Source organism: Mustela erminea, chromosome 10 (assembly GCF_009829155.1).
Source record: "Mustela erminea isolate mMusErm1 chromosome 10, mMusErm1.Pri, whole genome shotgun sequence".
NCBI classification, from domain to species: domain Eukaryota; kingdom Metazoa; phylum Chordata; class Mammalia; order Carnivora; family Mustelidae; genus Mustela; species Mustela erminea.
The window spans coordinates 48,468,947-48,482,067 of record NC_045623.1 but is presented as its reverse complement, the minus strand read 5'-3'; the positions used below and the strand labels follow the sequence as shown (position 1 = coordinate 48,482,067).

The following is a 13,121-nucleotide window of genomic DNA, read 5'->3' as shown; positions in this document are numbered from 1 at the left end:
GTGGGTATAAGAAGAATCAATGAAACAAGATGGAATTGGGAGGGAGACAAACCATAAGTGACTCTTAATCTCACAAAACAAACTGAGGGTTGCTGGGGGGAGGGGGGTTGGGAGAAGGGGGTGGGATTATGGACATTGGGGAGGGTATGTGCTTTGGTGAGTGCTGTGAAGTGTGTAAACCTGGTGATTCACAGATCTGTAACCCTGGGGATAAAAATATATGTTTATTAAAAATAAAAAATTAAAAAAAAATCTCTGCTATGAGTAGAGCAATATTCACTACCTCCTTCCTCTCCCCTCCATGTTACCTATTCTGAACTCTTTAATTTTGCTCATCCACTTTGCCAATTATGATTTCCCCCAGTACTTTGCTTTTCCAAATTCAAATTGACAACTGCAATTTCCTACTTGTATTTTTTGTAATGATTCAAGTATATGCTTATACCTGCCACTGAATGGTGAGTTCTTAAAGGATCAAGAATATGTTATTAATTTTTATATGGGGGTGTTGGGGAGAATTGAAATGAATTAACGCTTTGATATTTAGTTATGCTTTCTCTTTGAAGGTGTCCTAGATTACTCTCATTTATTTATTACCTACCATTTAACTAGAAATTTTAATTTTGTCTTGAAGTTCTTATATTATGTTTGTATTATTATTTAACTCTGGTAGTCTTATTGCTGGGTGACTTATCTCCCACTTAGATTTTCAGTTTATTGGTGTCAAATAATCTTTATGTCCCTATATCACTTTGACATCTTCAATAGCTGAAAATGAATTACCATTTAAATGATTTGAATGGAAGGTGTTCCCTAGTAGAAATGCCAATGATCACAGAGAGATAGAAAAAAAAAAAGTGTAGGAAAAATTTACTATCATGAAATAAGCACTTATTTTAAGATAGATACCTATTCTAATAATTAGTGAAGCTATTTTCAAAATTTGGTTAATTATATTTTTAGTATATATTTAATAATTTTGTTTTTATATCTTCACTACACATTCTGAAAAAATACACATTATTTCTCATTCCAATGGCTGAAGTATTAAGCACACTAATATACATATGTATATATACAGTATACAAACATATATATTCATACATTATATATGTATTATTGATATAGATACAGATACAGATATAGATATATAGATACACACACACACACACATATATATATATATATATATATACATATTATGCGCTTGCCCCAGGGATCTAGCATATGACTTAAATGGACTTATATGCAATCATCACTAATTCAAAAACCTTTTTTTATCCTATTTTTTTCAATAAATAATTACTGAATAGATTTTGGAAATTACTGTACTAGTTTACAAACTAGTTAGGAAACTATTGTACTAGAAATGAAAAGATAGACCAAATTATTTCATAAAGGTCTTTACGAGCTAAACTGATAAAGGCCATCTCATAGTAACTGCTACAACTGAGATCTAAATCAAGTACTATGGAAGAACCACCAAATGAAAGGAATTAATTCAGACCGGAAGAACAGTTGAGGAAAGGTAAAAAGTACAGGTATCATTTCAGTTGGTTACTAAAAGATGAATAATAAAAGGATGAATTTTGTCAGTGGTTGTACAGTTCATACACTGCATGACAGGGGCAAATAGGGGACAAATGGAAATACAGTCACACTCAGCCAAGCATCAGCCATTAGTGATGTGTTTCCCTGGAGAAATACGTGCCTTGTCCTCTCATACAGGCACTAACCCCTCACCAATGTGAACATTCCAAATCTTTCTAATTTGCACAATAATAAGAGGCTTGTGTTGCATAATAATATGTAGATAGCACTAACATTATGGGCTTGTAGTACTCTTTCAAAGTTCATATTTTAAGAAAAAGGGGATAGAACTAGTAAGGTCACTGGAATAAGAAGCTACAAATTTGGGTAGAGAATTGGGAATAATTTAGTCTGTATGGAGCAAACAGTGCTATTAGGGGAAGAAGGAAAGGCTATAAGCAGAAATTTGGTGAGACCAGTCTAGTTAAATTGGAACAAAGTATGATGTCTGAAATGCTATTCTGATTTTATTCTGTTGGACAATGGCAAAGCATCAATATACTTACGTGGGAAGTAATATGATCAGAACTTAATTTTAAAAGACAGTTGTGGGCAGGTGCCTGGATGGCTCAGTCAGTTAAGTCACTGCCTTAGGCTCAGGTCATGATCTTATGGTCCTGGTCCTGGGGTTGAGTCCCTGGTGAGTCTCCCTGCTTAGCAGAGAGTCTACTTCTCCCTCTCCTTCTTCCCAACACCCTCCCTGCAAGCTCTGTCTGTCTCTCTCAAATAAATAAATAAAATATTTAAAAAAATAAAAGACAGTTGAAGCTTGGCTAGAGAACAGATTTGGGTTGAAGAAAGGATATCTTGAGAATGCAGATGGAACTCTCAATTTGAAGGATAAATTGTGAATCTTAGAATGACTCTGAGTCTGCATTAGAATGGGAGAAGTGGGATTGAAAAGGATCAGTTTGAGACTCCTTTTAAAAGTAAAATGAATAAGGAAACCTATTAGATGTTGCCACTGTGAGAGACTGAGTTGTAAAAGACTGGTTTCTAGCAATGGTCCAGAGGCTAATGATGATTGTCATTTAAAAGAATAGCCATTCGTTAAGAAGCAGGTTTTGTTGGTTGAGGTGGAGGTAGGATGAGACGGAGTTGTTTTATTGTCTCATCTTTGGTAATATATAAGAACATTTTTGTCCTTTTTTATTGTCTCTATTTTTCAAAGAGAATGCTATAAACAAAGTACTGTTTATTAGGTCCCAATACTTAGTATACAATATTAACATGTAATTGACTTAAAAGCCTCTATAATATCAAAACTGTACTTACCTGATTTCCTTCATTTGTTTTAATAAATTCTTTTGATATTTTTCCATTTCTAGTCTTTGCTGAACAATCAGACATTTTTCTTGTAAGACAGCTTGATTCTTCCTCAATCTGTCCATTTTAATAATTCCTTTGGATAAAAGAGTGCGCTCATTACTTATATTTTGAATTAATAAACGGTCTTCAGTCTTTTGTTTTTTTTCTGCTAGAAACATAGCTCTCCTCTCTCTAACTTTTTTGAGGTAATTGAATCTGTCCTGCCAAAGTTGTAGTAAACCATTCTGAATTGTCTCGTTATCTTTTGCAATTAGCTTTCGTGCAGCATTTTTTTTCTTATTTAGGTTTTCTTGAACAGTTGAGTGAACTCTTTCTTGGGCACCTTGTGCAATGGTGATAGCCGCTATTTTTTTCTTATGGCTTTCCTGCTTCTTTTGTTCTGAGTAATATTTATCAATATCCCAAAGTGTTTGGAGTTTTATACCAGTTCTGTGTGCTGTAAAAAACTCTTTTCTTACATTACTCTTCAACAGCATGTCTTTTTTATTGATTGCTGGTTTTTGATGAGTAGTAGGAAATGGCTGGACATATGTAGGAAAATAATATTTTTCTTTCAATAATGCGGCATACTTCAGTGATTCTGAAGTATGTATGGGTAGTTTGAACACTGATATCCTAAAACTGGCATCCAATTCTTCATTCTCACTTTCATCTTCAGACTCCTTCTGACCTACATCATATGGAAGACAAATATAATACATTTCACAAATGCTAAGCAGTTTATTTTCTGCCCCTATTGTTTTGAAAGCTACATTAATAAAGATGACAAGAACATGTTATTGACTTTATTAAGGAGCATTTTCCCCACTGATGTTCTTTGTAAACTTGTGTTTTAATAGTGATTTTGGTGAGGGAAATCACTATTGAAACCATTTAACTCAAAAATGCACTGATTTCCTGTATTTCCGGCATTATCTCTCACAATCACTTAACTGGCAATGACTGAATAGCAGTATCTTATCTTACACTTAGTACTTAATGGGGCATATTATTTTTACACTTAGTTATTTTTAGCTTATACTTGTAAAGGACTTTGTAATCCATTTTACCTTATTTGTCTTAACTGGTAGAAATGAATAGCTACCATCATAATTGTTTTTTCTCTTATTGGATACACAAATCCCTCAACCTCCTTTGTTAGTAATGTATAGTAATGAGACTAAGTCCTCTCTAGTAAAGTGTGAACAGAAGTAATATGTGTCATTTCTGGTCTAAGGAAATGAATATGTTTTCTCTATATTTTCTATCTTCTGACTCACTAGACAGAGATAAGGATAAGGCCCTAGAAGATGGCGAATCCACAGTGTGGAAGGACCCTGGCTCCCTGAATCACAGCTTGAAAAACTATGTATTCACCAGAATTAATCAAACTTGGATTCTTACAGAAGCCAGAAATAAATGGTAATTATGTTTGAATCAATATATATTTCTGGGTCTATTTGTTTATTTTCTGACAAACCTAGTTATGATTATAGGATCCATGGCAAATACAATTTTTTTCCCAAAAGTTATGCTTATTGGTCTTAGGAAAAGATGTTTCCCATGTTTAACTAATTCCCTCTACCAAAATTACATCTCTACTAACTACAGTCTACAACAGTTTTATTTTTTCTAATAGAAAATTATCTTAAAGTCTTTATATGTCAAATGCAAATCCACTGGTAGAGATTTGATGGAAGTTGAAGTGACCATAAAGAAGGGTAGGACCTAGGTGGCAGCAGGGAAGAAGCAAACAGGCATGATTTTCACTAGGGGCCATAGGAATATTAACATTAGAAAAGGAAGCAGTCTAAAGCGAAGTAGAAAATCAAGTCTAGCAAGTATAAAAGGTAATATACAGGATACAAAGTCAAAGTGTCTTGAAAAGTCTATTAAAAGTTTGGGTCCAAAGCAAGGCACTAGACACAGAGGAACAAAATACAGAATTTCAGTTCTAGAGTTCTAGAGTAAATAGGATATGGTCTGGGGAACCACCTAGAAAAAGTATTCTTTTGTGTTATTTGATTTTCTGTGTAAATCTTGGCATGAGAAAGCTGGCCAAGAATAAAAAGATCAGGGATAGAAAACACAACTTTAATAAGTTACTAAAGATTCTGGTCATCGATTTCAATTCATATGGGGGATTGGGATTTTTTTCCCCATACCACCAAGCAATGCTCCAACACCAGCCAGGTGTCCTGCAATTCAAAGTAATTCTGACACTCTGTCTACCTGGAGATAGGGTCACCTCCCATAGGTTAAAGTTTCAGTCCTACAAAATAGTCCCTACACCCTTCAGATGCCAATCACAAGTCCAAGTTATCACCTGAGCTCTGACAAACTGGCTATAGATTAGAGGTTCCACTAACCCCCGCCTGGGTTCAATTTGCTAGAGTGGCTCACAGAACTCAGAGAAACATTTTACATTTTACTTATTAGACTACTGTTTTTTTATAGAAGGATATAACTCACGAGCCACCAGACAGAAGAGATGCATAGGGCAAGGTACGGGGAAAGGGAACAAAGCTTGCATGCTGTCTCTCCAAGCACACCATTCTGCCCAAATCTCCACGTGCTCACCAACATACAAGCTCTTAGAACCCAGTCCTTCTGGTTTTTTACGGAGGCTTCATTACATAGGCATGATTGAGTATACCATTGGCCATTAGAATCAAATTCAATCTCCATCTCCTCACCACTTTCCAGTGTTGAGGGTGGGACAGAACTTTCCAACGCTCTAACCATGGGGCTGGTTCCCCTGGCAACCAGTCTTAGGTATGAGCCAAAAATCAGCTAACATAACAAGACATTTGTGTTGCTCTTCTCTCCTCACTTAGAAAATTCCAAGCATTTTAGGAGTTCTGTGCTAGAACCAAAGACAAAGACCAAATATATTTTTCTTATTATAAATCACAGTATCACAGTTACCAACATACATCAATTTGCTCTTTAATAGCTTAATGCAGTGAATTATGAGACTGCAAGTTCTTTGAAAATAGAAGCCATACTTTATAGTAACTACATATATACTACATTTATACTAACTAGTGTCTACTAACTACATTTACTTTGTAGATGATGATTGAGATGTCTCTCATTGGCTGATTGAACATAATCCCATTAACACTTTTCCAAAGTCTCCCAGTTTCAGGGTACCCGGGTATCTCAGTCAGTTAAATGTCAGACTTTTGATTTCAGTTCAGGTCATGATCTTAGGGTCGTAAGATTGAGCCCCACAAGCGGTTGAGAGATTCTCTCTCCCTCTGCCCCTCCCAGCCCTCCTATTAGCATGCACCCACAAGCCGTCTCTGTCTTAAAAAAAAAAAAAAAAAAGTCTCCCAATTTCTTTCTCTGCTTCTAGACATTGCTCCGTGCTATAAAATATATCTTCCTAAAACAGGATTCTAATCATATCATGCACCCAAAGGGAAACAAAACCTTCATGGTTCTCCACTTACAGAATGAAGGATAGTTCCACTTTTAAGCCTAGGATCCTTCATCATAGGGAAAGAGCTTCATTTTTTTCTCCTATACATACACAACATCTTCCCATCTTTGGCACTTTGCTTATATTATTCTATGCTTTGTCCAGTATGTTCTTTTCCCTATCTGCATATGTGCTTAAATTCTATCCATTATTTAAACCCTCTTCACATTCTTATTCTTATTCTTATTCTTTACATAAAGAATTGATATATTTTATTACCTGTGATATCAATCCCTTCCTCATAGAATTTATCACAATCTGGGATGCCTGGGTGCCTCTGTCAGTTAAGCGTCTGCCTTTGGCTTAGGTCATGATCTCAGGGTCCTGGGATCAAACCCCATGGGCTCCTTGTTCTCCCTCTACATCCTGCCACCACCTGTGATCTCTGTCTCTCTCTCAAATAAATAAAATAAATAAAACCTTTAAAAACAAAAAACCTTATCACAATCCATTTATATTAAAGCTCTATGTAGAAATTCTTAGACATAGTATCAAACTAGATACTCCATAGGAGTAGGATTCATGTTTTCTTTCATCCTCCATTCCTAGCCGTTAGCCTAGTATTTTGCAGAGAGGAGGGTCTTTTCTGCAGGAGTGGGGTATGGAGTAAACTAAACAGTAGATGCCAAAAAGTACATGTGTTAGATGCATGAATAAATGAAATAATCTTGTTGCTCAAGAGTAATTTGTCTTTTATAGTAGTAGAAGTCTAAAATTTGGAGACAGGCAGGTTGGATTTGAATCCTATTTTTACCACTTACGTGGCCTAGGCAAGTTATTTAATTCTCTGTGCTTCAGTATACTCACTGTAAGATGGATATAATGATATCCAATTTATAGGGTTCATACAGGATTAAATGACTTAATAAAATGTAAAATGCCTGATAAAACTTGATATTTATGTATTAGAACAATGCCTTATAATGAGTAAGAGCCACATGTTAGTTATTATTACTTTTTCATTATATTTTATCTGGAAAATTTGGAGTTTATCTTATCTCCTTAATTCCATCAATAGTATAGTTCAAATAGCCAGATAATCTAATAACGAGTGGGGAAAATACAGCAAAGCACTTCTATTACTCCTTTCAACATCCAATGTATATTGAAGTATAGAATATACAGGAAGCCTTCTTTGTATGCTTATTTTGTTTCAAGACTTTATAATTAATCTCACTAGCTATTGTAAAAATAGAAGCCAACTGATGGAAGTGTTCTCATCTTTTTATAACCAAATTTATAAACCTATCTGCATGTTAATGCACTATCATCTTCTACCCTGATACAATTAAAAAAACACCCTTTCCTTCAGCAGCAGTCAAATTTTTCACATGTACTTTGGTCCCATCAGCCTTTACTTTCCCTTCTCCAATTATCTTAATGTTCTCCTTCTTTTTAAAAAAAGATTTATTTATTTATTTGAGAGAGAGGGAACGCACAAGCAAGGAAGCCGTAGGCAGGAGAAACAGTCTCCCCACTGAACAAGGAGCCTGATATGGGACTCAATTCCAGGACCCTGGGATCATGACCTGAGCCAAACGTTGGGGCATAAACAACTGAGCCACCCAGACATCCCATGTACTCCTTTATCATTGCCTCTCTACAGGATAATTCCCATCAAACCACCAAGGCAAGCACTACAACATTCTCTTCATCCTCATTGCCCTCTAGCTAGCATTCCACTTTTCCTGTTCAATTTTAGACTAAAAACTATTGAAAGAGTTGTCTCCTTTTCATCACCTTTTATATTTTTTCAGCTTATTTAGATATGGATCTTACCTCTACTATTCCCATCCAAATTTTGAATGGGATGGGAATCCATCCCATTTGGATGGGATCCAAATTTTGAATGTGTTCATGGTGATAAACACAAAAAATACCTTTTTTTTCTGTTCTAATTTTTCATAACTCTCAGTAGTGCTTAGTACAGTTGTTTCTCCTTCTTGAAATCTTTTTTTTTCTTTCAAATTCTGATTTGCAGAATTGCTGAAGCTCTCCTGATATCTTAATGAATTCTTTTTTCTTCTTCTAGATTCCTTGAAGCTCCCCTGATTTTTCTCTAGCTTTCTGATTGCTCTTGATTTGCAGATTCTTTGTCCAGCAAATCTCTGGAGTTCTTGAGGGCTTGATATTATTGATATATTAGGTCTGCTTCCCATTACAACTCTCTTCTTAAATGAATCATACTCACAGCTTGTATCAGTCTGTGCACTGGTAACTCTCATATTTATCACCTCCACTTGGAAGTCTTAAAGGTATTTTTTCAAAGTTGGTACATTCAATTTTTTGCTACCAGAAACCAATTCCCACTAAAATCATCCCTATCTCAGCAAATACCACCTGCTAATTTATTCTTCCCATATCAATTTTATCAATTAATATATAGATCTAACCTCAGAAATATAACTAAAGTTAATTATTTTTTTCCCTCCTTTTCCCTCCATTAGCTTTCTTCAGGTTTCTATCAGTTCTTAGTTTGACCAATTGCAGTGGCTTGAGTACCCTCCATATATCCCAATGCACAACACACTTCATTACCCACATAGTGATCAAGTCAGAGTCATCTTTTACAACTTTGGCTTTAAAGTCTTGTGGCTTTCATATGAGCTCATGACAAAAGTCATTTATTTGCCATAGCCTACAAAAACTTACATGATTTTACACTGTTGTACTTATACAACTACTTCTAACCACATCTATAATGCATAGCCAAGACATAAATGATATGTGGGTTAATTCTCAGGCACTATTTAGAGTGTCAGAACTATAAATGATAAAAAGAAGTTGTTTCCTCTATTACAATTTTGCAAGTGAAAAGTCTGAATTGACTTAGATAAATATGTGGGCCCCACCTACTATTAGTTAGAGTCTTCAAAAAGTGAAAACAGTGCTGGCTTAAGAATCATATAGTCTGAAAAAAAAAAAAAAAAAGAAAAACCTCACCAAACCTTAAAGCCTAGAAGAGGAGACAAATGGGTAAAGCATGTGTCTTCAAAATACTGTAGCTAATGGTAAGGTAAAAGTACATGTATGCAGGAAGCGTTGCAACCATAGAAGAAAGACACTTTATCCTATCTGGGTTAGTGAGCTGGTTGTCAGCAAAACTGTTCTGGAGAAGGTAACAGCTAGATTTATTTTTAAAGAGAATATTTGTTTTATATTTATATTACTATAAGTCCATGTTTGAGGTATATGAAAAAATTCAATGAATTTGCAAAAGAACAGGAAACAGGGTATTCCCAGGATGGGGGAATCATAAAGATACAGATGTGAAAAAAAGATATATGTGAAATTTGGTTTTATAAAATATATAGTCAGCAGCTATTATCAGCAGTTAGTTGCTACAGATGTCCAGCAAGCAGGTGGATAAATGAGCTGAATCTAAATGCTGCAAGAGAGGACAAATCAGGAGATAAATATTTGGAGCCAATCGCAGAGGTTTTATAGATAAAACTGTAAGCATATTCAAGAGCTACAAGAGAAGTAAGGATGAAACCTTGAGGAAATTGATTTAATATGTACATGATAGGTAAGCCAAACATTAAGGAGAAAAAAAAAAATCTGTGGCTATAGCCTTTTGCTATGTAAGCCTCTAAAGAAATCACTACATGTAAGAGACCTGGCATATGTATACACCTAGTTTGCCATGGAAAGTCCCTGTCTTTGCCTGCTGTCCTGGTGAAGTTTATTAACAGCAACTGCTTTCACTCAGAAATGACACACGTTGGAAGGTAAATCATTGGGTCACCTTAGCTATAGGGACATTGCCCAATAACAGACAAGTAGGAGAGTACGACTGTGCTGTCTGCATTGTTTTAAGTTACGTTAATATCTTAGTACAATGGCCAGGACTTGATAGATACATAGTAAATGATTTTGTTAAAACATAGGTTACCAGATCCTCAAGGTTCAATGAAAGTTGAGACCATGTTTGTTTTGTTCACTACTTTATACTAAGCACTTAGAAGACTGTCTGGTGCATAACAGGCTTTCAATAAATATGTGAATATTTATTGAATTAATGAATATTTTTCTACAGACAGCTAGGCCAAATCAGGGGTACTCTTCAGTTTGGGAGGTGGACTGCTGATTTTTAATTGACACTTTCTTCTCATCTTTTGCACCCTCACTTTCTGTATTCCCCACATCTATTGTTATTCCCTTTAGGAACCCCACACTTCAAATATAACATCATAACTTCTGAACAGGACTTAGACACTTCTATTTCTTACCTTTGGCTCAGGCTATTCCCACTTATTTGAAAGGCCTTATTTGCATCACCATCTTTATAAAAAGATTATTCATCTTGAATAACATAAATACTGTCATTTATTGAACTCTTATCATGTAGCCTCTAAGGTTACTTCTTTACATATACATTTATCATTTATTTTAATATTGATAAACCTGTAAGGTAGATGGTATTAATCACTAACCATAATGATACAGCTAATACACACCGAGTGTTTGCTATATATCACATTGTTCCACATCTTTTATATAAATGATCTCATTTAGTTTCCTCAACAACCTTATGAAGTAAGTACTGTACTATTTTTATCCCCATTTCTCAGATAAAGAAACTGAGGCTTAGAGAAATAGCCAATATGTTGGAGTAAGATCCTAGCATATGGTTAACACCTGAAAAAAAAACAAAAGAAGACAACAAAACAAAGAACAAATATCTGGGACTCCAGAGAATAAACAAAAAGAGATAATGACTTGTTAAAAACATTCATACCCTTAAAACAGAATCCAGAGTATACAGCATTTGTGATGCCCTCAATATAATCCAAAGTATGTAATATGAATGATAATTATATCATGAATGATATCACTTCATATAAAATACAGAAATCATGCAATCATATAAGCCATTTAAACTCATCCTTTCTGTATTTTATGTGAAGTGGTACAATATTAAATAGATTGTGCAAAGTTAAGGATTTATATTAAAATCCCTACAGAAAATAAACATATAATGCAAAGAGGTTCAACTGAAAATCTGAAGGATAAATTAAAATAGATTACAAAAATAGTTGAATAAACAAAAAGAAGACAGGATGGGGTGCCTGGGTGGCTCAGAAGGTTAAATCTCTGCCTTCAGTTCAGGTCATGGTCTAAGGGTCCTGGGATCCAAATCCCACACCCAACCCCCCCACCCACCCTCCCACCCCGCACTGGGCTTTCTGCTCAGTGGGGAGCCTGCTTCCTCTTCTCTTTCTCTGCCTGCCTCTCTGCCTACTTGTGATCTCTTTCATTGTGTCACAGAAATAATTAAAATCTTTAAAAACAAAAAGACAGGAAAAAATAAGCAGAGGAACAAAAGACTAAGGACAGAAAATAAATAATAAAATGTTGCTGACCTAATAGGATTAGTGTCCTGTTTAGAAGAGACACCAAAGATCTCACTTTCTACACCTCTCCATGAACACACACACTAAAAATGGGTCATATGAACACACAGAAGATGGTTGCCATGCTAGCATTTTGATCCTGGACTTCCAGCCTCCAGAACTGAAAAAATAAATTTCTGTTTAAGCCACTCAGTGTGTGGTATTTTTTTATGGGGGTCTGAGCAGGCTAATACAAAAAAGTACCCTCTCTTCTGAATTTCTAAGCATCATTCCTTGGCTGGTATGCTGTTGCACACCAGTATGCTGTTAGTGAATAATGGGACTGCTCAGTGACATTGATTACTCTGGTCCGGGGTGGAGTTGCTACAGCCTCTAGGCTCCCTTTGGCATAAATTTCAACTAGAGACTTCAGAGTTCAAGTGGGGTCTGACATTATTCTGCAGTTATAGCAATAGAGAGGGGCTCAGGAGGGATTCTATCACTTGAAAAACACTTAGACAGTGAGTTACTGCGTGTGGTGCTGTTTACCATTGACAAGAGGCTCATGGAATAGGTGTTTAAAAAGCATAACACAGGGGTGCCTGGGTGGCTCAGTGGGTTAAAGCCTCTGCCTTTGGCTCAGGTCATGGTCCCAGGATCCTGGGATCGAGCCCCGCATCGGGCTCTCTGCTTAGCAGGGAGCCTACTTCCTCCTCTCTCTCTGCCTGCCTCTGTGCCTACTTGTGATCTCTGTCTGTCAAATAAATAAATAAAATCTAAAAAAAAAAAAAAAAGCATAACACATAGCCCAAAGCGCACCCAAATTGGGGTGGGAACTCCCAAATCCTGGTATACATATATCAGATACTTCAATCTATTTTTGGTTGATAATACATTTTTAATGATATTCTGCCTAGCAGCACAGTGGATGCTCTTCTGTATCTTAAGAATCTCATCATTATTTTAAAATAAGAATGATATGGGGCACCTGTGTGGCTCAGTGGGTTAAAGCCTCTGCCTTCAGCTCAGGTCATGATCCCAGGGTCCTGGGATTGAGCCCCATGTGGGGCTTAGCAGGGAGCCTGCTTCCTCCTCTCTCTCTCTCTGCCTGCCTCTCTGTCTACTTGTGGTCTCTGTCTGTCAAATAAATAAATAAAATCTCAAAAAAAAAAAGTTTTAAAATAAGAATGATATGAAAATTCAATTATATTTAGTCCATTCACATTTACACACACACAGACACACACACACGTCTTACATTCATCAATGAAAGAAATGGGGAAAATTCACACACAGAGTCTTTCAACTATTGGAATTGTCTGAATGACTATAAAATTGTTTTATATTTTTGGGGCTTGCAGGTGGCTCAGTCAGTTAAGCGTCTAACTCAGGTTATGATC

The 13,121-nt window shown here is 35.8% G+C and overlaps 1 protein-coding gene across 3 annotated transcripts in view; it reads right to left on the bottom strand.

Moving 5' to 3' along the window:
• LRRIQ3 (leucine rich repeats and IQ motif containing 3) overlaps positions 1-13,121 on the bottom strand; it is a 225,671-nt gene that overhangs the window by 14,557 nt on the left and 197,993 nt on the right. For all 3 annotated transcript variants that reach the window (XM_032301745.1, XM_032301743.1, XM_032301744.1), the window contains one exon: positions 2,866-3,589. In XM_032301745.1, coding sequence (XP_032157636.1) covers positions 2,866-3,589 — 724 coding nt within the window. The remainder of the gene's footprint in view (positions 1-2,865; positions 3,590-13,121) is intronic.